A 27237-nucleotide genomic window follows, 5' to 3' on the forward strand; every position below is an offset into this window, starting at 1 on the left:
GATAGGCACATTATATATTCAGCCAAAGTGACTGGCTCAGTGACAGAAGCTTTAGCTCAAGTTTTCTTCAATTACATTTTTATAGTACTTTTTCCTGAAGATTCACAACAGTCCCAACAGGCAATAAAGCACCTTTAGCTGTGTGATAATAAACCCTCATCTCCCTCTGAGTAACGTTATCCACATTGGATGGCATCCCCAAGATAAACTGCCAATTCTAAATGCCGGCCACTCACTGCTAAAGAAAAGCCTCACTTATCCAGGTAAGTGAGGACTTTAGGACTTGCCAGGAATTTTCCTTCCCATTTACTTTTCAGTGATGCCACCCAAACACCTTGAAGTTTAAAGAAACAGTATAAATAATAAATAGAGTGATATTTAGCAATAAAGCAGCAAAGACAAGATGCTGACATTTCATGGTGACTACCAGGCAAACTTAAAAAAAAAAAAAAAAAAACCAGGATACAGGAACATATGCCTGAAGTCTGGTGAACACCAGCTAACCCTAGGCATCAGGAAAGTCTTCTTCAGATCTGATTTAGATGGAAAACCTCCTTGATTTATACAGCCAGAAAGTTAGAACAGTTCCACCCACGCCACTCTGGTGCCAAGGCTTTATGGTGATGCAAACTGAGTGTGAAATTTGGCAGGATGGCTGGCTTATTGCCTGGCTGCAGGAAAAATCTGCTTCCCTGCAACACCCTTGCAGTGTGAGCTTTGCCAGCTACTAATCAGCACTAATTATTCCAGGGCACTAACAGAGCTCACACTGGAGGCAAACAAGGAATGGCTGAAGGCAAACTATGCAGAGAGCACAGCAGTGACATCACTTGAGCATCTTCCTAACAATGTCATGAAATTGTGGTAACAATCAGACCAAGATGCCAGTTTTAACTCTCAGCTGAGTGTCCTGAAGACGGGACAGATTCCTGCACCCCAAAAGCTCAGCAGGTTTGGGAGTTGGGTCAGCTCTTCTACCCCGACCTGAGAAGTTCTGCAGCACCAGTTACACCACGGTACAGCACAAGTATGCTGCAAGTCGATTTAGCAGCAGTGGGAAGCGTGCCTCCCTGTAGGAATGCTGCAAGGAAGAAGGAAATACCCATTCTCAAGATACCACAACTTTTTTTGCGAGGCAAGAAGCCTCCCCCGAGTCACCTGGGCTCCTCTGTGCCGTGCACGAAGCGGACCCTCCTGTCGCGCACGTCGGCGCAGCTGAAGCGCTGCCCGGGGCTCAGCGGTACCTCCCGGCCGGCCTGCAGCATCACCAGCCGGCCGGTGGAGGGAATGCTGTCCACCTGGAACCGCGGCTGGCCCTGGGCAGCGGCCGGAGCACAGCCCAGCAGGGCCGGCTGCAGGGGCTGCACGCCGCCGATGGGCACCGTCAGGGTGCTGCTCACACGGGAGCTCCGGGGAGGCCTGCTGCCTGAAGGGAAAGGAGGGAGAAGTGTTACTGCAGGAATCACCGCGGGCTGTGCTGGCATCGTGCCTGTCAGCACTGCTTTTTGGGTGGCCTGCTCATTCCTGACCCAGGTGAACTGCACTCCATCCTAATCCCCACCAGGACTTGGGCAAATCACTCCCCGCCTTGATTTCCCCACCACAGAACTGAAAGCCAGCTGCAGACAGACTAGTAAATCTTCATTTAGAATAAAGAATGGATAAGTAACCACTCAGTTTGATTCAGGAAGGGATTTCCCCCAAGACATTTTGTCACTGGCTTTCCACTGATGATAAATGGTGCTGTCTCCTGAGAGACACTCACCTTCTTCACACTCTCTGGTCCGTGGATTGCCATAGAAACCCTGGCCACAGGCAGAAACACAGATCTTATTCTTCAGAAACGTGCTGCTGTCACAGAGGTGGCACAGGCTGCCACTGTCACACTCCAGGCATCCAGGAGGACAAGCTGCATGGGATGGAAAGCACAACCCCACTGAGGCAAAACCAGTCTCAGTCTCAAAGCCACAAAACCAGCGCAGCCACTGGCACGCAGAGCTGTCCCCAGGCTCAGAGCAGAAACACCACTTTGATCATCTTACCTACCTGACAAAAAGAGTCAGGACAGTGGGCAAAGAGCTATGGTAAAAGCTGGCAAGCAGTTCCTTCCTCACTTGCCCACCGTGCCTGCAGCAAGCTCGCCGTGCTCACCTGCGCACTGGCGCTGCGCCTCGTCCGCGCGATATCCCTGCCCACATTTGGGAACACAGGCACTGCCCAGGAGGAAGAACGGGGCTGGGCAGAGGCTGCACTTGTCTGCTTGGTGGCACCGAAGGCAGGGCTGGTCACACCCTGAAGAGACACAGGCAGAGAGCTCAGCATGGCAGCTCTTGGGAGACAAGCAGGGGAACCCGTTGGAGGGAATGCTCCATGACAACTCACTCTGGCACGTGTCTGACTCCTGGTAGAAGGCTGGAGGGCACTCTTCCACACAAGCTCCTTCGTGGAGAACGTGGCCTTCCATGCACTGCAGGCAGTCAGTCCTCAGGGGACCTTTGCAGGCGTTACAGCTCCAGTCACACTCTGGAAGGAAACAGAAATGAGTTCAGGGCAGCCCTTGCTGGGGTGCTCACCCTGCACTTGGGACCTACAAGCTGTGGGAAAGCATTATTTATTTCCCTCACAGAACACTCTGCTGGGGAGCTCTGGAATTCTTTCAAGTCATGTGTATTCTAAATCACTCCGAACTGCTGTTCCTGCAGCCATCCAGTGATGCAGGATTTAGTAAGACAGAGAGACAGGTAAGTACAGGAGGCCAGATAAGCCCCCGAATAGAGACTCAGCCTGGCAAGCTCACTCGTTATCAGCTGACCCGTGACTAAATGAATTGCTGGACCTGACCCCTGAAAACTTTGCTGGCTCAGTTACAAAATCATTTACAAGAGAGCGATTTGCAATCATCTTGTTCCACTGAAAGGCTCAAGTATGTGACAGCAGGCTGCCCAAAAAGCAAAAAAAAACCTGCAGAAACCTTGCAAGCAACCTGTCACTGAACAATTTTCCCCTTCCTACACCCTTTTTTTAAAGCAGGCCACCTGCACAGCTCCCGCTGCCATCTAACGGATTCTTAGCCAAGGCACCGCATTTATTCCTTTTTCCCTTTCTTTTTTTTCCCCTTTGAAACCAGCAAGGCATTTTTCACCTCTGCAAGTGTTGGTGGAAAAATCCAGGTAGTACTGCTGAGCACAGCTCTCGTCCTGGCACTCCCCAAAGAGCAGGACCTTGGCTGCATCTCTGCACGACGTGCAGCCGGCGGCCGAGTCGCAGCTCCGGCACTGGCTGCTGCAAGCTGCGGGAACACAAGGGAAAACAGGCTCTTTCCTGATGCTCTTACCCTGCAGCCTTGCTGCTCCTCTTCTCCTCTGGGGAGACTCCAGGGTGCTTGCTGGTTTTGTTCCTTCTCACATTCTCCAAAGTGTGAAGAGCCTCGTTCCATTTGGAATAGGCTGGAATGTCCCCTCACGCTGCCTCTTACTTTCCTCTGGACAGGTCAGGGTAAAACACCGACCCTGCATCCAAATCCCCAAATTAGAGCTTTCCCTGCCTCTGTTTTTTTTTTTTAAATTCTCCTTTTCACACAACTGAAACACACAAATTTGGAGAGCAGAGTAGACTGCTGCAATCCTTGGTGGGACCAAAGGCCCATTTAATTTCACTTAACGTTTGCACCTTTTTGTCTGCGCACAGTGTGAAATTCTGGAGCTGCAGGGAGCAATAAAGATGCCAGGGAAAAAATAATTCAGGGATTTACTGAATCTAGGATCAAAGTCCAGAGGTTCGGAATATTTCAAATCACCTCTTTGATGTCCAGGAACTAAACTTGGCAGGAGGCTGTGCTAACAGTTTGAGAGATAAATACTGACATGTTCATTCAAAACACAGTTTTATAACCAAAAAACCTCCAAAGTAAATGTGAAAATGCCCACTTGGCTCTCCCTGAAGCAAGAACACAGCGTTTTTCAAAACAGTTCTCTAAGAAATGTCACAGAGGGTCTGCATTTTATTGATGTACAAATGATTTCTAGCAAAATGTTTCTCTAAAGGACCAAGCACAGCTGCTTTTAGGAGCTCTGGTGCCACTCCGATTGTTCCTCACTTAAGAACACTACACGAAAAAATTACTTTTTTCAAGGGCTCCAAAGAACCAGCTATTAAAAACACAGTAAAACATTCTACGTGAGGTCTAAATCCACAGAAATCTGGCCACCCATGGAGGCATGCCAGAAGAGTAAGCAAAAACTGTATCTGGAAGCAAACCTGTCTGCTTGTTTTATCAGCCCCATCCCTATCTGCGTTTTTAAGCCCGTGAAGGACTCGTTAAGCTTCTCACTGTTCCTGGGCCAGGATGTCACGGAGTTTAAAAATATCTCCCAGGGCCCATACGTGCACTCAGCATCTCTCTGAACCTCATGCCAACCCCGAGTTCCTCAAAGTGCAAAGAGACTAAAATAAACGTTGAAGAGGGACCAGATTTTCTCAGCCTAGCAGCCAACCTCAGATTAAACAATCTCCACTCCTTCCAAGTGGCAGTTTCCCAGCAGCCTGGGACAATTTGTATCTCCCTGGCTTATCAGCAGCACTTGAAAAGGCACAAGTGACACCTGGAATGACGAAAATCCAACACACTTGGCCTTGAGCCCCCTGCTCCAAGGATGACAAACACTTCTTAAAAAGCCATTTGCAATAAGGAGATTAGAGTAGCTGAATTAGCTTGCAAAAAAAAAAAAAAATCTATTTGCAGTTGAGCCCCTGAACCAAATTCAGGAAGGGTACAGGCCTCATGAACATTCCCAGTCTAGCCTGATATCCTGAGGCAGGAGCTATCAACAGGAAAGCTTTCCTTAGAAAGGGGCATGTTAATTAGGAAGGGACATACTCTGGTGCAGCAAGCAAGAAGACAATCCCTACTGCAGGAGAAAACTGAATATCTTGTTGAGCTCCTAGAAAACCAGCCAGAACAATTTTTTAAAATTCCTACTTTTTTTTTTTTTTTCCATAATAGAAGAATGGTACAAGTCCTTCCAGCTATTTCCTTGAACTTATGTAAGTGTTTCCATTTCTGCTGATCAGATGTAAATAACAGTTTCAAGAGAAGCACCCATTTCAACAGAGGGCAGGTAAAGCTGACAACCACTTCGGTTTCCTCCTACAGGACCTCATCAGTGACAAAATTTGGTCTAGGCAGGGTGACACTGATACCTGGACTTGGTGCAACAGAGTTATTTCATCATAAATTGGGAGAATTTAAATCAGGGTAACACAGGACTTCACCAATCTCAGTGTTCAGGCCCACAGTGACCAAACCACTTCAGCATTCACTCATTTTTAGGTATGTGTAAGCTAATACCAGATCAATTCCAGCAGATCATTAGGATCAGCTCAGGTCAGTGTCTACCAAGCTGTACCTCGTTTCTCCTGGGGTTTCACATGAGGAGAAATGGACATAAATGCTGCAGTGCAGCTTCCAGAGCATGTACTGGCAGGCAGTGCAGTGGGGAGGGGGTTTGCCTCAGTAAGGACTCATTAAAACTGGCCTCAACTTGCCAAGTTTTCATCAAGTCCAGAATCCATCACAGGCAAACCTACACAAACGCTGCTGCAGATTTTTACAGCAGGACACAAAGCCTCTTTTGAGGCCAACAGCAAAACTTCAACTGTTCTGAAACTTCAACCCTGCTGTAGGCTCTGCTCCCGAGGCACCTCATCACCTCTGTCAACTCACATCACCTTTTTAGGCACCTGCAGCCTTCCTTTTCCAGGCAAAGGCACTGTGGAAAGGAGAGAGGGCAGGGGAGAGGCACTCACGTCTGCAGGTGCTGCTGTCATCCCTGTAGTAGCCCGGGGAGCAGAGCGGAGCACACGCGCCCGTGTGGGACAGCACCAGGCTGGCACCGCAGGACGAGCAGGACAAGGGACCCTCGCCAGTGCAGCTCTTACAGGAAGGGTGGCACCCTGCAGGGACAGCAAAAACAAGGCTCCTGTTGGAGGCAAAGCAGGTCTCAGGGCAAGTGGCACGGGCTCCAGCAGAAACACTCTCAGAGACTGGGAGCAGGGATGGCGAGCACCAGAATCTCCTGCCAAGCCTAAGCCCTCAGTGGTGCTCAGTGCCCCCCACCCAAGAAAGGATCCTCTCCTTTCTTTCTTTCTTTTTACCCTCTTCTCTTCAGCCTTCCCTTCTTAAGAAAAACCCTTGCAGGATGTGGCCAGGACCTGTCTAACAGAGAAGAGTGAAAAAAGGGCCAGCACATAGCTCCTCCTCATGCTTTCTCCCAGCTAGCTTCAGGTTAGAGCCCCTTTGTCTATGCAGGAACCATCCAGTGCTTTTCTGACAGCTCCACACTTCCCTGAAGATGCACATCCATCCCTTCAGCAGGAATTGCACTGATGGAGACCAGACTATCTCCATACACCCTCTCCACTTTTCCCTCTGACTTTTCGGGCTCATTTCTCAGTCTGACCAAAGGGATTTAAAATATCACAGTGGCTGAGGCCAATGTACCCTTTCACTTTCTCCAGAGAGGTTACATACAAAATGATTAGTCTGTTTTACTTCTTGACAGGCCTTTAGTTAAAGATTGATGCCATCATTACACCTATCACGATAGGTGTAAAATTAATCATGAGTAAGAGTGGGCAAAGGGATCAGAAGCAACCACACTGAGCAGTGCTGGGGATCTCAAAAGGCAGAACAAAATGTCCTACAGGCTTTGACGTAGTCTGAAAAATGCACAACTCCTTTTAAATCAAACCTTCCAACCAAGGGGAAGAAATGTTATCCCTAGGCTTACATTGCCAGGCAGGCAAAACCTCCCTGTCTCCCTCTCTCCCTCTCTCAGGGGCCTTTCCAATCAAGTGTCACAGAGTATGTTTCATAGCTCTGAGATCTCATTTGTCAAAAACAGGTAAATGAACACACAGCTCCCAGAATGCTGGAGAGGAGCTTTGAAATATTACCCACCCTCAACTAGATTAAGGAATGCCACTTCTTGCCAAAGGAGCATCTCCATTGTGCTGAGTTTCTGCTCTTGGTTCTTTTCTCTCCAACTCAAGTGCAATACCCTCTGCTCAGCTTTGAGCTTTACCCCTTCTCTGTCAGGCTCAGAACAAGAACATGAACCTGCTTCCTTCCAAGAGCCCAGGGAGTAGAAAGCAGCTCAGGCAATGGCTGGAACACGAAACCACACCTACAGCAGCAAGTGGAGGAGATGCAGGGACACGTTAAAAAATGAAATGTGCCCCAATGGGTGCTGCATCCATTGTGCCAGCCTAAAAAGCTGAATGGAATTGGCTCTCTGGTTTGGGAGCTGCTACAAACCATCACCTTCTGGGCCACTATTGCAGCAAGACTCAGCAACAGACCTCAGGCTGCCAAACATCCTGAGAAACCCCTACCAGCATGGAAAAAACCTGCTCCAGCGCAGTGAACAACGCTTCTCCCCAGGGCAGGAACTCGGTGGGACTGCCCCCGGGGGCTCAGGCAGCTCCCTGCAGCTCCCAGGGGTGTCTGCAGGAGGCACTCACGTTTGCAGGCTCCGTGCTCGGCGTAGTGTCCCGGGGGGCACTCGGGCAGGCAGCGATCCCCCAGCAGCAGGTGCCGCCCGTGCTGGCACTTGAGGCACACGCTGCCGCCGTCCCGCAGGTCGGCCACGCACTGCTGGCACAGGGGGTGGCAGTCTGGAGGGAACAAGGGACACTGAGCACGGAGGGACAGCAGGGATGGAGCTTGGAGAGCAAATCCCCCCTACCCAAAACTCCCGCGTCCTTTCCTCTTGCCTCCTCCTCCTCCCCCCCTTGTGCTCTTCCTGAGCACCACAACGTTTTCACTTTCCCTCTGCATCCCTCCTGCCCCATCAAAGCTCCCTCTTTCCATCCTTAAGCGAGCTTGGGAAAGCTTTGCACAAAGCCAGCTCAAAGCCCCTTCCTTCCCAAGACCTTTCTCTGATTCTGAGTGCCTCTGCCTACAGGTTCCTCTTTAGCTCCACTGGAGGCCTCGGGCACTCACCTCCCTCTGCTCCCACCGTGGCAAAGCCAGGAGCAGGACCTGCACAGCCCCATGACCTTCTCCTGTACTTCCTGCTGCTCCCACTTTCCCACACAAAGGAGACATCCATCCCCTGAAGCAGCCACAGCAGCCCTCCAAGCCAGGCCAAGAGTGGCAGCAGAGTGCCTCCAAACCTTTTCCTTTTTCCATTCTCCCCAGCAGGACGCAGGCTTGCGTCTCCTGACCTCTGCCTGAACTTAGGTGCTTCACAAGGTTTGACAACAAGGCTTTTGTGTGCACAAAGGTGCAGTGTAAGGCAACCTGGGAGCCAAATTAATCCTCATTATGGTAATCGAGAAAATTAGAAAGGAAATGACGACTGTCTTGAAAGATATGTAACAATGAGGCTTGACTGGAGTGCCTGGCCTCTTGTCAGATTTCTGCTGCAGGTTCACCTTTCTGTCTTTTGTCTCCTGTGACAGCACTACTACAGCTTGTCAGGCAAACGAGATTTACAAGCTGAGCACAGGCTCACATGGGAGCCTGGAGGGATTCTGCATCCATAGCTGCAGGAGCCTGGCCCCAGCTGACATCTCCTGCATGTCACACACAGGTGATTCTCACCCCACTCTGCTGCAAAGCAGCTCAGAAACTGATGCAGGCAGGGATCCAAGCTTCTTACAGAGCTGACTCCTTCAGCTCCTGCTTTTGCAGGGTGCAGAACCCATGGAGTTTCTGCCCCGTGCTCTCAGCCTTGGAGCTGGGAAATGACCAGCCAGAGCTGGGCTGCAGAGGTGGAGTCCCTGGAGCCAGAAAGGATCACATGCAGCCCACCTTAGGGAGCAAGGACTGGGAGATGATCCCAAAGGCTGAGTACCTGTGATCTGTGTGGGCTGGAGAGGGGGTGACGAGCTTTATGCACTATAACCAACAAAATTAACAAAAACCCAATCGGTTTTTTGTACTTCCACGTTTACCTGGTAATATGTTCACTCCCCTTACTGCTAAAATACTACTCCTCCAGTTGAATCTCTGGCTGGAGTCACTGGTCTCTAATAAAGAGCTTTGGCAGGGTACAATGAATAACAAATCTGCTCAAGAGGTTTCATTCACAGAGCATAAAAATGAGGCTGAGAAAATGCAGGGTATGCACACAGTCAGTATCTGCAGCAAAAAACCCCTAGAATCTCCCAAACTAACATTTAAAAGTCCAAGGATCTACAAAACTCAGCAGAGTTCCCTCTTCACAAGCCTCTATTTTCACTCCTGCGAGTGGCAAGAGTTTTCTCAGTTACTGTTTTAGGATGAATCAGCCCCATCACTCTCTTGTTCCTTTGCAAGCCTGGAGATCAAAGCACACAGAGCACCAAGAAAAAACCCAGGGCTGCTGCTCGTGGTGAATTTCAGGGACTTTGGGAAGAACTGAAGGGCTTTGTTTAGGGAGAGATGATTTCACTTTTTCACAGCAGGCTCCCTTTGAAGCCAGGACTAACAGAAGGGGGATGTTTTCCTTGTGCTTCTCAGCCCTTCTTGTTTCCTGCTTCTGCCTTCTCCCTGTCCATCCTCCTTCCAGCTCAGCCAGCGGGCACAGCCTGTGGGATCTGGGTTTTCTGGAACCTTCACACCCCCAGCTGGCTGCAGGTCAGTGCCACACAAGTTAGTTCATTCCCTCAGAGCCCTTCCCCTATGTACACTGGATTCCTAGGAATTCTGTCACCCCTTTGCTGGTAGCCCCAATGCCTCTCTCCTCATCTTTCTGAGACTGCTGACTTTCCTCCCACTCTCCAAGCAAAATGTTTTCCTGCTCCTCTTCCAGCTGGCTCTGATTTCCTCCTTCCTCACCTCTATGCAAAAATAACCCCCATCACCTTCCCTGTCACTGATCTTCCCATAAAGCTACTTCCATTGCAGATCAGAATGGAAATACTTACATGGATTTCCAGAGTTACTTGACTTCCACAGCCTCTTTAGCTTTCTCTTAGCAAAAAAAGCAAGAAAGCAGTGCCCTTCCTATATGGAAACTATCTGTTACGGGTTGTTCTAAGACAAAAGAGGCTGTTGGGGAGGAAAAAACCATCTCTGAAGTGTTTGTGAATGCTCACAAAGGAAACCAGTGGCATTTCTGCCTCTCAGCTCCACCACTTGCCAAGCATATATTGTTTAAACACATCACCTCTCTGAGGGGCTCTCCAGGAAAAGTATTTCCTGCTGTGTTCTAAGGTGAGACCTGAGGTTTGCAACAGATCATGGTTTAAAACCAGCACTGAAAACTCCACACACTTTATAGTCACCTCGATGGGCAAAAAGTCTCTGTTCCTAACAGTAATCCCAGAAAGCAGGTCAGTGGGGTTGGGCTAAAAGGATATGCAACTCTGACCAGGATTTTTGGCTTGCTTTGGTTGTTGGAATGTTTTTCTCGTCTCTCTTTCCAAGACCTGAGAGGGAATCTGTCACTGACAGAAGCCAAGTGAATTCCTGGTGAAGTACAACCACACTCACAGGGATCTGCCTGCTCTGTGAGCGCTTCCCCAGGCAGTGTGAGGGGGGAGATCCAGCCAGCTGGAAGGTCCCTGGCACAAAGGAGCCCAGCCCCAAGCAGGGAAGGGGTTTTCCCTGCTCTGTCAGCTCAGCTGCTGGCTGTGTAGGAGGCTGCAGAGCAGTGAGGGAGTGGAGCTAAGCCCCTGGTGCTCCAGCTCTCTGGGATGGTATCAGTGTCTCTCTAAACGAAGAGCAACAGCTCATTAATTTTACAAGGAGCTGAGGATATTTCTTGTTGTCAGAGTGTCCCTTCTGGAATTTTAAGAGCAAGGCAGCAAAGCTTGTTACGGGCCCCCTCCTGAGGAAGCCATTCTGGTTTAGCTTTGAACATTTTCCCAGCTGCACACAGGCTAGGAAAGCCTGAGGAACACAGGGAGTGGGAGCTCCCTGGCAGCTGCAGCTAAAACCAGACTGAGAGGGATGCTCTATCAGCTGGGGCTCACAGTTTTCTTCCACACCAGTCCCTCTGCTTTTGTCTAACTGCCCTTCCAGGCAGCCAGGAAAGGACTGACAGGGAAGCTTCCAGATCTACAGGGAAACCTCAAAGCAGAAAAGTGAGAGCAGGGGTTTATGAGCAGGACAAGGCTTTCAGCAGGGCTTGGGATTTTTTGCAGTGCTGATGGCAAAGTTTCCTAAAGGTGAAGTCTAGCTGGACAAGAGGGAGAGGGACATCTGAGAACTGTGAAAACAAACCCCACAGAAGCTGTGAGATCCCACGGGGCCAGCTCAAGTCTCAGGCACATTCCTGTACATTTGGACTATAAAGTGAAATTAATCAATTGAGCACTCTCAGGGGAGAACTGGCACAAATTCTGCTTGCCCAAAACAGAGCTCAGGGACTCACTGATTTTCTGAAAGCTGAAGACATTTTATCTTTCTTCTGCTTAAATGTGAAATGCTTATTTGATTAACTGCTGCAAACAAGACCTTTTTTTTTTTTTTTTTTCCCTATTACAAGGCAAATGTTCCAATCCTCATTCAGGTAACATGCACAACAACACCATTAATCCCCAGGCAATGGTTTGGAGTGACAGTTGCTTTTCTCCAGCCTCTGTGAAAGATTTCCCCCTCCAGGTCCATAAAGCATGGCAGGTGACTGTGATGCACAGCAGGCCCTATAAGCCATAACACAATTCTGCCTGCAGGGTCGGGAGTCAAAGAGAAATGGGAAGATAATTGTAAAAATATATTGCTTTGGGAGGGGAAGGAAAAAGCTTTGTTAGATTCTGATGCAAATCACACCTTATGAGAGAGTCAGGAGCTTTAACATGCTCTTTTATGGGACAGCTGCTCTTTAACTGGTAATTAATAACTTGCAAGGGCAAACTCAGCATTTCAATCAGAGCTGAATGAGAAGAATTAGTGAAACTTAACAACCTGGATGTGGAGCTCCTTCCCTCCAGGAGAACTGCCCACAAACATCCTTGGCTTAACTCCAGACATACATTTAGCACAAAGAGCCACTCACTTCAGGCTGCAGATCCAGGGCCAAAGCACAGCTTTTTGGTCAAGGTGAAAAACCTCAGTTATGTTCCTCTGCAAGGGTTCTCACAGCCTCAGTGGGACTAAGAAACACCTGGACACTGGGGGTTCCCATGCACAAGGAATGCCCTCCACACTGCTTCCAGTTCCTGGGACATCTCCCTGATGATCACTGGGATTGGGGAGCAGGAGAACTGGCCCATGATACCAAACAAAGGGTTCATTAAAGCATAAACCCTCCTCAGAAAGAGTGCTGGCTGAGGATAAATGGCACGAAGGTTTTCCCAACACAATTCACAGGGGAAGGCCACTTTCCCACAGGACTTCCTTGATGGGAAGCATAATGCAAATTAAGGGGGCAATAAGGTGGAAGAAATGAAGTGCACAGAGCTCTCAGGTGCCAGGACATGAGTAAGGACCACTGCATCCCCTGAAACTGAGCAGGACAGAGACACCTCTTTACTCTGAAACGCTGAGTTATTTCCAGTTTGCAGTTCTCTGGCTCTATCTTGATTCCCCAGCCTGAATTCCTAAGGAGCTGTACAGCACTTTTTGGGATATTTTCCTACTCCTCACACACTTTCTTTGCCTGCTCCTTTTGTCTCTGCAGACAAAACAGTCACTGTTGTTTAAGAGGGAGATGAAGAAATGGTTCACAGAATTAAGCTGTGGAGAGCAAAGAAACAAGTCTTTCATTAAAAAACATGCAGGACAGAGATGTTCAGCAAAGAGAAGGCTCTGTGAAGGGAAATCATATTAAACTGAGAACAACAGCCTCTCAGTGGATATATTTATTACTCCTAACACATTTTTCCCTTTTCTTAGGATTCCTTATCTCATTTGGAACTGTTCAGCCTGGATTAAGCCTCACACACCATAGCTTTTTCTGATAAAGAGAAAAAAAGGCTTGATAAAGCCCAGAAATGGTTGGAGCAGTTCCCAGGATATGTTCATACATGTCTGGGGGACGGATTAAAAGCGATTTCTCTTTCTAAACAGATAAATGCAATCAGTGATTTCAGATGATGGGCTTGAGTGCAGGCACTGAGCACCCCCACAGCACAGCCCCCACCCAGAAATCCTATTACCTCCCAAAAATGCACACAGCAACGCTTGCTGCGCCAGCTTTTCCTTAGGGCCCCATAAACTGCTTCTGAGGACGACAAATTCCAACTCAGCCCCTTTTCCTGAGGCTCTGAGCAGGACCCCAGCAGCTGTCCTGGCAGTGTGAAGCAGCAGTTCCATGGCACAGACAGCTCATGCCCCAGCAGCTGCCCTGACTCACCCACACAGTAGCCCAGCAGGTTGAGGTACTGCTCCTCCTTGCAGCCTGTCCTGCACTTGCCACCATCCAGAGTGGCATGGGGGTGGCAGGCTGAGCATTCCCAGTCAGAGGGGCCATGGCATGTCTTGCAGGATGGGTGACAGGCTGAGGGAGAGAACCAACACTCCTGGTTATGCTCCTGGTGCACCCTCTCCCCTCCCTTCCCAAAAGCCAGCTCCCACCACCATTTACTCCTACAAAAGAGGGGCAGAAAGTGGTCTCATGGCACCAGGGACTGCAGGGGTGTGCCTTGGAAGGCTCTTACATCCTCATTTCCAAGAAACAAGATGAGGAATGGGTTGTCAGCTTAAGAAATGTGATTTGTTCCCTGCATTAATCAAGGTATAGATCTAGACACAATAAAAAAGAGAGAGAGAGAGGTTGGCCCTGTTCTTCCTCCCTCCAGCATATGCTTGTGCATGTAAAAAACCAGAGTGGGATGCACAGGGGAGATAAATTAAACTTCTCGTGGGACTGAATGAACATCATTGTGGAGCTTGATATGCATGAGAGGAAAACTGGGGAAGGGTTTTTCCACCAAACCCTCCCAAACTGAAACCTCTGAGGCAGGAATGCCCTGCCAGCTCATTAGCCACTTCTGCCTGCCAAAAGCTCAACAAAGACATGGCAGAGAAAGTGGCTTAAGAGCACTCCAAAATATTTCATGGGCTGCTTTTGTATCCTCCCAGCTTTCATGACACATGTCAGATTTCCATGCTACAGACCTGAGGGAGATAAAAATACGATGGCTACCAGTCAGGGAAAAATTCTTAAAAACTACTTTCAAAGCTCTTCCGGAATAAAAGGACACAGCTTGCCAGATGCCACTTTCCTGACACTGAAATTTTGTTCCTAAGACATTTTTATAAGCCTGAAACGGCGTAAAGCAGCACTCAGCAGTTACCTCAGCTACCAGGTGGCAGTGCACACCTCAGAACTGAAAAATCTTTACAATGGCCTGCCAAATAATTCTATTTATAGAGTTGTTCCTTGCCTGAATAAATTGAATAAATAGAGCAATGGATTTTAGAAAAGGTTTTTCTCTCTAAATCTGATGCTTTGCCAAATAAAAGCATTTTATTTTTTCAGCGTTGTCCATTAAAGAGTTTTTCCAGAGCACAGGAAAAACTAGGAACACCCCCCCGAAATCAAGCACAAAATATCTTCAGGGAAACAGTCCTGAGGAGCAAAACTGAGTGCACTTTATGATTCCAAGTGCATATCTGTCACCCTGTTTTATAAGTTTATCTAAGCCTTGTGATGTTTACGTTCTTGTAACCAACCTTCTCACGCACTTTCTGTAAATAACACGTTGGTTTGCATTTCTGTATGGAAAGGAGGAATTTGATAGACTGTTGGTTTGTCCAGCGCCATTGGAGAGGTGGCACTGGCATCCCCCAGCCCACTGCCACTTTTAGAAACCTATAAATGTTGGAGTCAGAAATCAAACTTCCCTCTTTTTTACCCTGGAGAGCTGCGTTTGATTCCGTGTCCCGGAGCGACACACGCCTCTCTCCCGTGAGGAGCAGACTCCACTCCCTGAAACTGGACTATCCTGTGTCCCCCTGAAAATACCTCAACCCCTTCAGAGAAACGAGCCAGGTGCACTCACGGGAGCAGCGGTCCCTGTGGCTGAAGAGCCCCTGGGGACACGAGGGGAGGCACCTGCCCTGCAGCAGCACGCGAGGAGCCGGGCAAGCCGTGCAGTCCTGGGAAGAATTCCCCACGCAGCCTGCGCAGGAGGAGTGGCACTCTGCAGCACGGGGAGAAACAACAACACACACAAAGCCATGTCACTGCCTCAAAACGCGCTTGTGAGAGGTAGGGAGGAGTGCAAAGTGGAGAGCAGCTCCTGAAGGTAAGGAGCAGGCAGAGCCAGCTGCATATTTGATATCCCTTTGCACCCATGCAGCTGATTACTGAAATGCAAAGCTGAGCTGCCCCATGCCATGTGATGCTGCTGTCCTCCCTGGAAGGGCTCTACAAGCTTACCAGCTGCTGAAGTCACCTTCTGTCATCACCCTGCAGTCACTCCAGGCAGGGCTTCCTATCCCTGCAGAGTTATCAGCCAGTCTGGAGCAAACACTCACAGCGGTGGACTGGCCACCTGAAATGAATGCTACTCACAAGGATGGCCCAGCAAGAAGGAGGAGTGCAGTCAAAAACTGCACTTCTTTCCTGGAACTGGCCCTAAACCAAACCATCTTCAGCTAAGCCATCTGATTAAATAAATACATAAACTCACTAGCCAAAAAACCTCATACTTATTAGAGTGGCTGGAGGCCGTGTATGAGTTGAACACAGACCTCTGGGAACATAAGACACAGGGCTGGACAGAGGAAATTAAAAGAAATAAAGTAATTTACACAACTACACGTAGCTGGCAGCCAGGGAGCTCTTTAAGGTCCCTTCCAACCCAGGCCATTCTACGACTCCACAAAACCAGCATTTTGCCCTACATGTAAATGTGCTTCTGTTCTGCACAATGTTGTGGGTTTGCTTTTCAAAGCACTGGCTATAAAATAAAAATATCTGGATTTTAAATTATGTCCCTTTTTAAAAGATAGTTTTTTCCCAAGAGGAGAAACAGTCATCTCTAGTGTGGTTACTATAGTTATTACTACTCCTTTACTTCAGTCACTGTCCCTCTGACTGGTGGAAAACCACACTTATCCCCAGTGTACATCCCATTACCCCCCTTTCCAAACTCCAGCCTTCATGGAAAAGCTTCCTAGTTGGTATTTCAGGAGCAGTTGTGCTGCAGGGCATGTAGCAGAAGGGCTTCCTCAAAAGAAAAGACTGCTGTGGGATGTCTTGACCTGCTCCAAGGGCTAAGAAGGAGGAAGCTCAGTCTTTTTTGAAAAGGATTTAAGGGTTGATCCTGCTTCAAAGTCAGTCAGCGCTAAAAATCACGTACTCAGCTTCAATGGAAAGGAGCTGAGCTGTGCAGGCTTGAACGCAGGCATTCAAAAAGAAAGTACCTGAGCCTTTTAGTCAGGAGTCTTATGCAGATTACATTTTCCCTCAAAAGCACTAGGATGTGCCGTTCTGAAAGTTCCAGAGTTTAAACACTCGTGGCAGTCACCAGGCAAGCACAGGGCTGTACAAATCAAATGTGGTACAAGCTCCCCCCCAGACACCCAAACCCCAGGGCTCTGAACAGCTCTTCTCACCTCTGCAGACTCCTGTGCTGTCCACATGGAAATGGGATGGGCAGAGGGGGAGGCAAAGGCCATGGAGAGCTCCTTCCCCAGGCAGGTGAGGCTGCAGGACATCCTCGGGTGCCCGGCACTGCAGGCACTGCGCGGCCCCGGGGCCGGTGCACGAGCGGCAGGACGGGTGGCAACCTGGGCACGGGGGGAGACAGCCATCAGAGCCACAGCTTTCCCAGGGAGAAGGGTAAGGAACAGCTTCCCAGAGACCCAACAGACAAGGCCCAGCAGCAGCTGGTCCTGCTCTCTACAACAGAACAGGGATTGGAGAAAAATACAGTGGCATCGTTCCCCCCCTGCCCCCAAGGAGCAGCTCTTTTCCTGAGTAAAGCTGGTGAGCAAATAAAAAACTGCAGCCCTGTGCCACAGGCAGCCAATGCTCCTTTAATTCCTGGAACTGCAGCAGTGAGCTCAGTCTCATTAGGAGGGACAGCAAGAAATGACAGGAGAAAAATCCTCCGTGTGAAGGGCTCATACAAAAGAGAAATTCACCTTTCCAATTTTCGCTTTTCCCACCACTGCCAAGATGACCTCAGTCTCTGCCAATCTGCCAGATGTGTGTGGAATTTCATACCACAAATATGTGGAATTTCATACTAGGTATATGTGGAACTTCACACCAGGTGTATGTGGAATTTCACCCACCTCTTAACTCGTGTTGAGAAAAACCTGGGAGCGACGTACATTTATTTCAGCAATGTACACAGAGAAGAGGGGGAAAACAAAAGAGTCCCAGAAATCACTAAATCCTGGGGGTGTGAAAGCAGAAAGTATGTGGGGAAATTCACTTTTTCTCAAAGCAGAAAACAACCAGCAGGAAAGGCAGGAGTTAGGCATCAACTGGTTCAGCACAGGATAAAGGGAAAACAAAACCTGGTTTACAGCAGCTGGGCAACTTATCCCAAGTGCAGAGCTTACCCTTGCAGATGTTGTGATCCTGGTAAAAGCCCTCTCCACAGCTCTCCAGGCACTGGCCCTGGCGCAGTGCCAGAGGGAAGGAACAGGAGGTGCAGTGAGTGGCCAGAGGCCCCTGGCATGTGGAGCACGAAGCGTGACAAGCTGGTGGAGAAACAGAGCACACAGAGCTGAAACATCCCATTTCTGGTCCTTCAGAGTGGTGCTGCTGACTACAGCCTTCTCCAGCTGCAGAAAACTCCCAGCTGGGATGAGACTCAGCCAGGTGAACTGATGAGAGCAGAAGTGCCCATGCATTAATAATAATATTAATAAGCACTACCAGCAATAACTCTGGCTCACACGATGTTTTGAATGTGTATCTCAGCACGTTTGGCAAGCAAAAGAGGCTACTTGAGACACTCCAGCACAAGTGAACCAAAGAAAACAACAAAAACTAATCACTCCCATTTCTGTGCTCTCAAAACTCCCTCCCCACATCTGGGGAAAAGCAGATAACACAAGGGGGGTGCCCTGAGAGCTCAGGCAAGGGCCAAAATACCCCTCTTACCTGTGCACCTTCCACTGCTGCTGGGGAAATATCCATGTGGGCACTGAGGGAGGCACCTGCCCTGGTGCAGCAGCTTCCCTGCAGCACAGCTCACACACCTGCCCGCCTCTGGAGAGCACCTCTCACAGAACTGGCCACAAGCTGCCAGGAGAAAAAGAACAGCAGAGCCATCAGCCTCTCCCCATGGATGGAAAGCACCCCATCAATTTTTACATGGCAGTGTACAGCAAGCAGTAGACTGTTCAGGAAGGAAGGGGGGGAAAAGGTGATTTCAAAAAATGGTTATTTCCCACCTCCCCCATTTTCTTCCAAGTGGGAAAATGCAGCTAAAATCAAGCATGATATTTTATCTTAGCAATTCCTGTGGTCCCTATTATCCCAGGCAATCAGCTCTGAAGCAAACTGACCTGATGTCCATGGAACTCTGGCTTCCCTAAGGCAATATGCTGCTGGATATTTAGAAGAGCCAAGCACTTTATTTAACCAATTTCTGTTTCTTTTCTCTAGACAAAGCAGCTCTCCAGCTGGGTATCAAAATGCATGGGTTTTGGTAGAAGGTGAAAGGTCTGACTCTCAGAGGCTTCAAGGAACAGCCACGGGGTTTTAAGAAGCCACTGGGCAATAAGAACCAAACCTAAGTTAAATTTCCTTTTCAGCTGTAAGATTTCAAGCCTGCACACTTAAAACACAGGTGAATAAAGCTGCCTGGCACAGACACTGACCAAAATGAAGGGGAGCCTGGTCGTTCTGAATAAGCACAAATAGCAACAATTTTGCCACCACGCTCCAGCTTTTAAGCTCTCTCTATGGAGCTGTGTCCCAGACACACCTGTGTGAGCCACACACCTGAAGCCCACCAAGCCCTGACTGACCATGGACAGTCCTCCCAAGCAGCTGGAGGAGGCTGCCAACAGCAATCCAGGTTACACTGGAATGCATGTGGCCAAGGAGAGATTCCTTATTTGAGGTATTTTTTCTCCCTTCAGGATCTCTTTGACTCAGGTCTTTTAATCCCCTCTAGCCACCTCTTTTCCCTTTTTCCCAGCAAACCTTCCCAGCTCCCAAGGCACATCTGCTGCACAGGTATTAGTTACTGTGATGCTGAATTATAATTAAATTTACAGAAAGCTGCTGGCAAAGGCCATTTTTCTTCCTGCAGACAAATGGATTTGTCAAGCCCTCAGAAACAGCCCAGCTTTTCAAGCTGTTCAGCAAGGAAAAACCCCTCAAACCTTCCAGCATCTGATTAGGGTAAATGAATTAATAATCTCACAAACAAACAGCAGCTCCCCTCATCCCTGTGAAGGCTCAGGGTGCAGCTGCCTTGTCAGCCATGAATAAAGCCCCAGCTGCTGCACAGCAAGATGAAATATTGATTGCTGCTTGTGCAGAGCATTCCTCTCACAGGTATTTACCAGTGCAGACACCATCCTTGGGGAAGAAGCCCTGGGCACAGCTGGCCAGGCAGAGCCCAGCTTGGAGCACGTGGGATGGGTCCTTGCAGGACAGGCAGTGGCTCTCAGCAGCTCCCCAGCACGAGGAGCAGGATTCATGACAGGCTGCAGGGGAGAAAGGAGCAGGATTAGCCAACAGCCCCTTCCAAGCAGCTCTTTACAGCCCAGGGCCTGCACCACTGCCCTTCCTCGCAGGGGTGCTCAGGCTTTCACGGCTACAGAGGATGGGAAAAGCCAAACACAACCCACTGCTGCCCTTAGGTTGGAATCTTTCATCCAGGCCATCCCAGCAGGAGAACTCCCAGCTGAGTTTTGCAGGTGGAATGTGGCAGCAGCACAGACCAGAGCAGTTGGTGTAGCTGCTCCCAGCCCAGGAGGAGGGTTGGGAACACTGTAAAGTCCCTGGAGCACAGAGGGAAATAGGAAGAGATCCCATCACAGGCTACTTAAAACTCAGGACATTTGAGCTCATGCCCAGTACATGGTCCTTGGGCACTCTGGATGCTCCTTCTCCACACTTCCACCCTGGTTTGTTTTCCCCTTCCCTGTCCTGATTAGCTGCTTGCTCTCCCCCTTCTCACCCTCCTGCATCTTCTTTCCCTCCACCTCCTTCCTGATCTTTCCAGAATGCTGTGGCTCCTCTTGAACACCCCAATGTGAGGGGTGTCTCAAAAGGACCCTGGGCATCCTGTACTGGACAGGATCTTCCCCTCACAATCCCAACACAACAAACACCAACCATCCCATCCCAAGGCAGAGCCTGAGCACAGCTTCCTGCTCCAGTCAGTAACTTCCCTTGCTGATAAAAAGCCTGCATCTCATTCCAGCTTGGATGATTTCTCAGGGCACGTCTACACTCAAAAGTTGACAGCAGAGTATGAGTTCATGCTGTAAATTTCTAAGCAGTGAAATGTCCTCACTTCACCTTCCAGACCTGACTGTGTTGCTCCTCTCTGAGCTCACTCTAACTTGAAACATGTTTTTGAAAGAGTGGGTGCCAGGACTTGGATCCTTTAATTGCAGACTTCCCACTGCACAGCTGGGACCCCTGCCTGCTAACCTGCCTCAGTATGTCAGCACATCTGAACATTCCCAGTCATTTGCACAGCTTTCAATTCCCCCCTAGAGGTGCTGCTCCTTTCCAAGAGACACTTTTCCCAGCTGGCAGCCTGGCTGTGTTTTTAAACACAGTTGGCTCTTGCTGGCCCTTGGCAAAGCCCTGTGAGGGGGTGAGGCCCTGGCACAGGTTGCCCAGAGAAGCTGTGGCTGCACCATCCCTGGAAGTGTTTAAGGCCAGGTTGGATGGAGCTCTGAACAACCTGGGATAGAGGAGAGTGTCCACAGCAGCGGGGTTGGAACACCATAATCTTTGCAGTCTCTTCCAACCCAAACCGTTCTGTGATTCCCTGATTCTGTGATTACACACCCTGACTCCAGAATCCCTGGCTCCTTCAGCACTGGATCCCTGCCAGGCTCAGCAGCTGCTCCTCACCCAAACAGCCAGGCACCAGCTCCACAGAAAGAACAGGGGGGAAATGGAAGCATTCCATGAGCCAGTGTCAGCTCAAACATCTTTGCCTGCAGCAACCAAGTGGCAGTGTGAAAATAAATCAACAGAAGTGACCGCACAGCCAGGAAGCTGATTCCAACCCCCTGGCTATTTCCAGTTGGGATTTGCAGGGGCTCTTTTGCAGCTCACCAAACTTCTGCACACACCTGAAACCCTCCCAGGTCTGACCACAGCAGGAGGGGAATGCCAGTGGTATCCCAGCAGGAACACAGAAGGCACTGCTGGGCTTTGGGGTCCCGTGGATCTGTGCCACCTCTGAGCCCTGCACTCCTCCCTGGGAGCTGGGCAAGCTCAGCTCAGCTGTGCTGGATCCTGGAGGATCCTCCACAGCCCAGGGACAGCAGGGAAAAGCAACATGTAGGCAGCAGGAACACAAGTGCTTTGCTCCAGAGCCAGCGGGGTCTGTTAGTGTCAAGTTACACACTCCAACACCGGCATTTTGGGAGATGAAAGCAGGAACACTCCAGTTCTGCCTGGCCTTTTGAATAATCCTGAAAACATAAATAATTAAGTTGGAAAAATGCAGTGAGAGCATTGAACACTGCGAGTCCTTTGAGCCTTTCCATTCTACCAGGCTGACATAGTTTATTTTTGCTTCCCTTTGCCTTGCCTCCACCACTCTGTCTGGCACGAACTCAACCGTGAACTTTAAATCCACTGCTACCTAACTGAACTTATTACCTTTTATTCTCAATTTTACTTTCTCTTAATGGTTTTAATTCTTCACAAAAGCAAGTGGAGGGATGGGGGCAGGAAACAACCCTGGTGCAGGATTCAAACAGGGCAGAGATCAAACAGCCGTAATCAAAAATTCAAGAGAGACTCAATTAAACCAGCTGTTATAAAACAGGAACAAAAGGAAAGGCTAATTCACTGTGTTTTTCCACAATGCAGACAACAGTGTTCCAACAAGAGGACAGAGAAAGAAACCTGGTGTTAAGCCTCTTTCAAGTCCAGAGCGAATTCCTCAAGAGGGAGTTTAGTGGAGCTACAGCAATTAACACAGTCTAGTTCATCCTTTCTGTGATTTTGGAGCGTGCTTATTGTAGATTTTCCTCACCATTATGAGGAAAATCTTTTGGAGCAGCCTGGGGCCCGTCTCCACAATCTGATCAGAGATTTGCAGCAATAAAGAGGATACAAGGAAAAGAGTGAATGGCCACGAATTACGGACAGCATCTGAAACTTAAGACTTTCTCCACTGGTTTGACTTTATGCAGAAGATGCAGCCAGGCAGAACTAAAGCAAATTGGTTCAATTCCCTCGAGGAAAGAGGAACAAATTTTCCCAGCAACATTCAGCCACAAGCATGCGTGACTGCAAATTTGGATGGAGTGTACAATCAGTAATCTACAAACCAGCAATAAAATGAAACATTAGCCTTTCCCTACCCCTTCAGCAGTGCATGGCCACTGCCAATTAAACCACCACGAGCAGGTGGAAAGGAAATGATAAAATAAAACCAAATGAAGTAGAAGATTATTTGATCCTTAAGCCTACAAATTCTTTTGGACTGGGTCTCTCTTGTCTGCTCATACATCCACAGTGGTGCCCTGGGCTGTAGCAAGCTGGAGGACAGAGGTTTTTCACACTTTCAAAACCTGAAACAAGTGTTCAGCCCTTCAAGGGAAGCCACTTCAGAAAAGGAAGCTGGACTTACCATCCGAAGTGCTTTGCCCTGAAATGTGCCAAAAGCCCTCTCAGCCTGTATTTAACTCTGAGCAGGAGGGTTAGCTCCAAAGAATCAAAGCGATGGCTCAGAAGTTAAGCATTTGCTCCACCCCTCTGCTGAATCAGAGCTGCAGAAATAATTGGAAGCCTTCTAAAAAGGCCAACATCAAGATGAGAAAAGTGTTAAATTTAGAGAAAACAATTAAACTGCCATGATGAAAAAGCAGCTGCTTTACAGTTTGGGAAGAGTTTAACGTATTTCAAAGGAGCATGGGAAGCTCATAAAAGCACTGTCATAGTTCCATCAAAGAGAAAGCTAACTTTCCAATCCTACTCTCAGGCTTTCCAAGTGCTAAGATAAAGGATTTAGACACAGAGCAGTGTTTTACAGAATTACCAATTTGCTTTGTAAAAATGCTTCCTGAGAGCAGCGAGCTCAGCGCACTTCCAGGAAGAGCGCACGGCACGGATCGAATGAACGGGCAAAACCGAGCAGGAAACTTCCCCTGAAAGTATTTCCTGAGTCCTATCAATCCCTCACCCCTCCAGGCAATTTTCCATACATCTCCTGGGCAGGTGCAGGCAGTCTGCACCGAAGGCAAAGCATCACACCACAGAACTGATCCACTGAGGAACTGTCACGAATATTTCCCCCAGCAGTGATCCATGTTACCCCGCATGACTCGGCTCCTCTGTTCACTCACTCCTTCCTTCCCTCTAGGGTGAACATTAACACCTTTGGCAACAGCAGATGCCTCAAGAGAGAGGGTTCTCCCAGCCCAGGCAAAGTTTTGCCTGCTGCTTTGCCATCCCAGAGGACGGCAGCCCCTTTTGCTTCGAGGTACCTGTGCAGAGGAGCTGATCCTGCACGTAGCCCTCCCCACAGGAGGGCACACACTGCCCGTCCTTCAGCAGCAGGGGTGCCTGGCATGAGGAGCACTCAAATCCATTGCTGCAGGCTGAGCAGGTTTCATTGCAGGCTGCCAGGAGAAAGAAGAGAGAAGAAAAATCAATCCCAAATCCCTGATGCAGAAGGACCAACCCCCTTGCTCTGACAAAATGAGATGATTTTGCCTGATTTTAGCTCAGAGTTCAAGAATTTCCTTCTGCTCCCATCTGAAACCTCACAAAGCCTCACGGTTATGGATGCTTTTCCACTCTCTTCAGGACGACCCCAGGGGATCCCACAGCCAGAAGCAGAGCATGCAGCAGAGGAGGGGGGTCAGAACTCACCCAAGCAGGCCCTCCCGTGCTGGTAGAAGCCGCGGTCACAGATCTCCACGCAGCGCCCGTCCTGCAGCCGCTTCCTGGGGTCCCGGCAGGAGTCACAGCGATCAGAGGCCTGGGAGCAGCTCACACAGTCGGGGTGGCACTCACCTGGCACGGGGGGCAACACACAGAGCAGTGTTGGCAGCCAGCAAGGAGCAAAACAAAGCCACTCTGAAACCCAAGTGAAATTCACGGCTTGTCTCCCTGGCTGGTGCAAGGTGTGCTAGCTTGGGAGTGGGTTTTTCATACACTAGATTATATCAAAGGGGCTAAATGCTTTATAGTTCTATTCAGTCTGTGAGAAGCCATCATACAGACTCAGATTTTCCAGACAATTGATTCGAAGGGGTATTCACTGTTCACATGGTTTCTCAGACTGGATTTTTTTAAGTGAAAATTTTAAGCCACCAGGAATCAATGGCCCGAAGCAACCTGAATTTGAGATTCCTAAAGGCAAACCCTGCAGTAAGTCACGATCCTGTGTCCATGTCAGGTCAGAGCCCAGCTGGCAGACTGCTCCCCCTACATAAAAACCTGGATGCCACAGCACCACAGAAGGACCTCCTGGCCACAGGTACGTGGGCAGATTCACAACAGAACAATTTTTCTCTAGCTACAAAAAAAGCCCCTCTGCTCCCAGCCAAGTGTTCTCAGCGAGGGCCCGAGCCAAAGGTTCTCTGTGAGAGGGAATATTTGCTGGTTTTAACATAAAGGCAGCACTGCCCAGGGCTCTTTGCTCTCCCCTGGCTGAAAAGGAGTGGTTCTCTCTCTCACAAATCAAACTGCCGCAGGCTGCCTTTTGCATTTGTTTTTCATCCCCCATCTCTGCAAGACAGAAAAAACACAGAGGGAAAAGTGCAGGTTTGGGTAAGGGAAATTGCCAGTTACCTTTCAGGACACAAAAAATGCAGGCTTGGCTCTGATGTCCATGACTCCAAAGCCTGGGTTTTCCAAAATGCTACCATGATGGAAGCTAAATGACCACTTTTTCAAGGATAACCAGCAGACAAAGGCAATTCTTGACAAGGAGAAGGGAGAGGTGCTGAGAATACTGCATCATCTACCCCTTCCTCAGCAGCCTGTGCAGATGCTGTTCCCTCTCAAAAATCCAGGAGAATTCCATCAGAACTTTCTAAAGCCTGTTTCCTTCACTTTTCCATCTCTAGTGCTTTGCATTCCCATTAGCATGCAGCAAATAACAAGCTTTAAAACAAGAAGATGGCAAATGTGCCCAGGCACTCCAGCACAATTAAAGTGTGAAGCTATTTTCTTTTCTACTGAGATAAACCATTAACTGGAGCACCCTGATAAAACCAAAGTTATGTGACTGCAACAAGAAGAGCCACCAAAAAAGAAGGAGCAACCCACAGCTAAAGCCTCCCAACCACGAAATGTAAATCCAGGGGAATGACAATATCCTGGAGAAAAAGGAATTTATAGGCAAAATTACCATATAAGCCAAGGCTATGCTAGTCTTTCCAAACAATTATTAACTGGCAGCCATTCAGCCTCAGGTGAGCCTGTGGCATTACCAGAGTATGCACATTCTTTCTTCTCCCCACTCCCAGGAAATAATCAGGAGCCCATAAACTTCCCAACTCACGCTAGGATTCAAGAAAGGAGCGGTGGGAGAAAAAAGGACAAAACACTTCAGGGGAAGCCACTGGGAGCCTCAGTCATATCCAAGACCCAAACTGCAGGGAAAGGAGTTAATCAGCGGCTGCAAAGTGGGGAGAGGCTGAGGCTGGCGCAGGGGGAGCGAGGGCTGCGGGGTCCCAGAAGCGGGCAAGGGCTGCCCTGGCTCTGTACCTGGCTGGCAGCGGGGGCAGCAGTCTCCCTTGGCCTCCTGGGGCCGGCTGCCCGGCGGGCAGGGCGGGCAGGAGCGCTGGAAGCAGGTCACGGCCGCCTCCTGGCACTGGCACTCCCGGCACGGCCCTTCTGCCCAGCGCTGCCCGTCCTGCGGGAGAAACACGCCTTCAGGAATGGCACTGCCAGGCCATTCCGGGTGGAACGGCACAGGAAGGACACAGCAGGCATCTCAAACGCTCACAGAGCTTTTCTGCCAGCTCCTCGCTCGGAAAGCACCAACTGGAAAATACTCACACCTCAGTGTTTTACCTCACCTGGGGCAGAGAAGGGGATCTGAGCAAAGAAAGGCTCAGCATCTGAAAAAATAGCCCCAAAACTATATTGAATTTCCCACATGTGTTGGCAAAGAGCAGCTACCAGCTCCAGCACTCATCTGTGACAGCAATGAAAAGTCCAAGATAATCAATGTTCCCTTTCTCTGGAACTTCAGAGGGAAGTTCCTTGAAAATATTAATGATGAGCTCCTGCTGCAGTAAAGATTATAATCAGTGGGATACACTGGCAGCAAGCTACACACCGGCCCAGCTCTGTAGCTTCTGCTTGATAGGATTAAAATCAACTATCATTATGAAATGTGCAGTAAACCTCTGAGTAGGGATATTAAATATTAAAGGAAAATGATTGATTGAGCTGCACAAAGGAGACCAAGGAAAAGTGAAATTCTGCAGCAGATGCACACAAGTGTTTCTGCAAACTGCAAAAGCAATCTGCAGACTATAGTAATGGGTTATTTTGCTATCACACTTGCAAACACCATCCTTCTCAGAACCAGAGGGGGAGAGCCAGCCCCTCCAAACCTTTGCGAGCAGAACTCACTATTCCCTGCTGCAAAGTACAAGGATACTCACAGCTTTGGTATGCCCTTTGTAAACACAGCCACTATGACTGGAGATACATTCAGGACAGCACTTCCCCTCTAAGTGAATTAATTCTTCACCCTGTGAAGAGGAGAGAGGTTGCAGCAATTCCAACGGAATCAACATCGCCAAAACCGCTGTGGAATGCCGAGGCAGAGCAGCTCTTGCCCTGGAATGCAATCTCCAATATCTAATTTCACCTTATCTTCTCCCTATCCCACTTCATCTCTGCAGGCAGAGGTTGGAAAACGTGCTTGGCCAACACTGCAGCTGCAGAACAAACCTCAGGAAAGGCCTCGGAATTCAGCGCTAAGGCCATTACCTCATCCCCAAATCCCACAGAGAAACACTCCCCCTTTTACCCTGGATCACTGGGATTTCACCAGGTCAGCCTCAGGACTTCAATGCACAGAGGCTTACCTTCCTTTCCAATGTTCTACTTTTACTTCCCCAAGAGAATTTCAAAGCACATGCTCTATTTATCCCAGATGGAAAAAGCCTGTTCTTTGTCACAACTGCACAGCTCCGCAGATTCCACTCAAATA

General features: G+C 49.1%; 1 protein-coding gene across 1 annotated transcript in view; it reads right to left on the reverse strand.

Annotated features, from left to right (window-relative positions):
* Positions 1-27237, reverse strand: part of FRAS1 (Fraser extracellular matrix complex subunit 1) — a 98585-nt gene that overhangs the window by 34099 nt on the left and 37249 nt on the right. Inside the window, exons 10-26 of the mRNA XM_050973644.1 lie at positions 26684-26773; positions 25776-25923; positions 23931-24074; positions 23543-23677; positions 19418-19561; positions 18003-18143; positions 17456-17596; positions 16499-16672; positions 14938-15078; positions 13287-13430; positions 7522-7674; positions 5806-5952; positions 3143-3289; positions 2383-2523; positions 2152-2292; positions 1766-1909; positions 1159-1426 (exon numbers count right to left, since the gene is read on the reverse strand). Of these exons, the coding sequence (XP_050829601.1) occupies positions 1159-1426; positions 1766-1909; positions 2152-2292; positions 2383-2523; positions 3143-3289; positions 5806-5952; positions 7522-7674; positions 13287-13430; positions 14938-15078; positions 16499-16672; positions 17456-17596; positions 18003-18143; positions 19418-19561; positions 23543-23677; positions 23931-24074; positions 25776-25923; positions 26684-26773 (2543 nt within the window). The remainder of the gene's footprint in view (positions 1-1158; positions 1427-1765; positions 1910-2151; positions 2293-2382; positions 2524-3142; positions 3290-5805; positions 5953-7521; positions 7675-13286; positions 13431-14937; positions 15079-16498; positions 16673-17455; positions 17597-18002; positions 18144-19417; positions 19562-23542; positions 23678-23930; positions 24075-25775; positions 25924-26683; positions 26774-27237) is intronic.

Source organism: Serinus canaria, chromosome 4, assembly GCF_022539315.1.
Source record: "Serinus canaria isolate serCan28SL12 chromosome 4, serCan2020, whole genome shotgun sequence".
In the NCBI taxonomy this organism is placed as follows: domain Eukaryota; kingdom Metazoa; phylum Chordata; class Aves; order Passeriformes; family Fringillidae; genus Serinus; species Serinus canaria.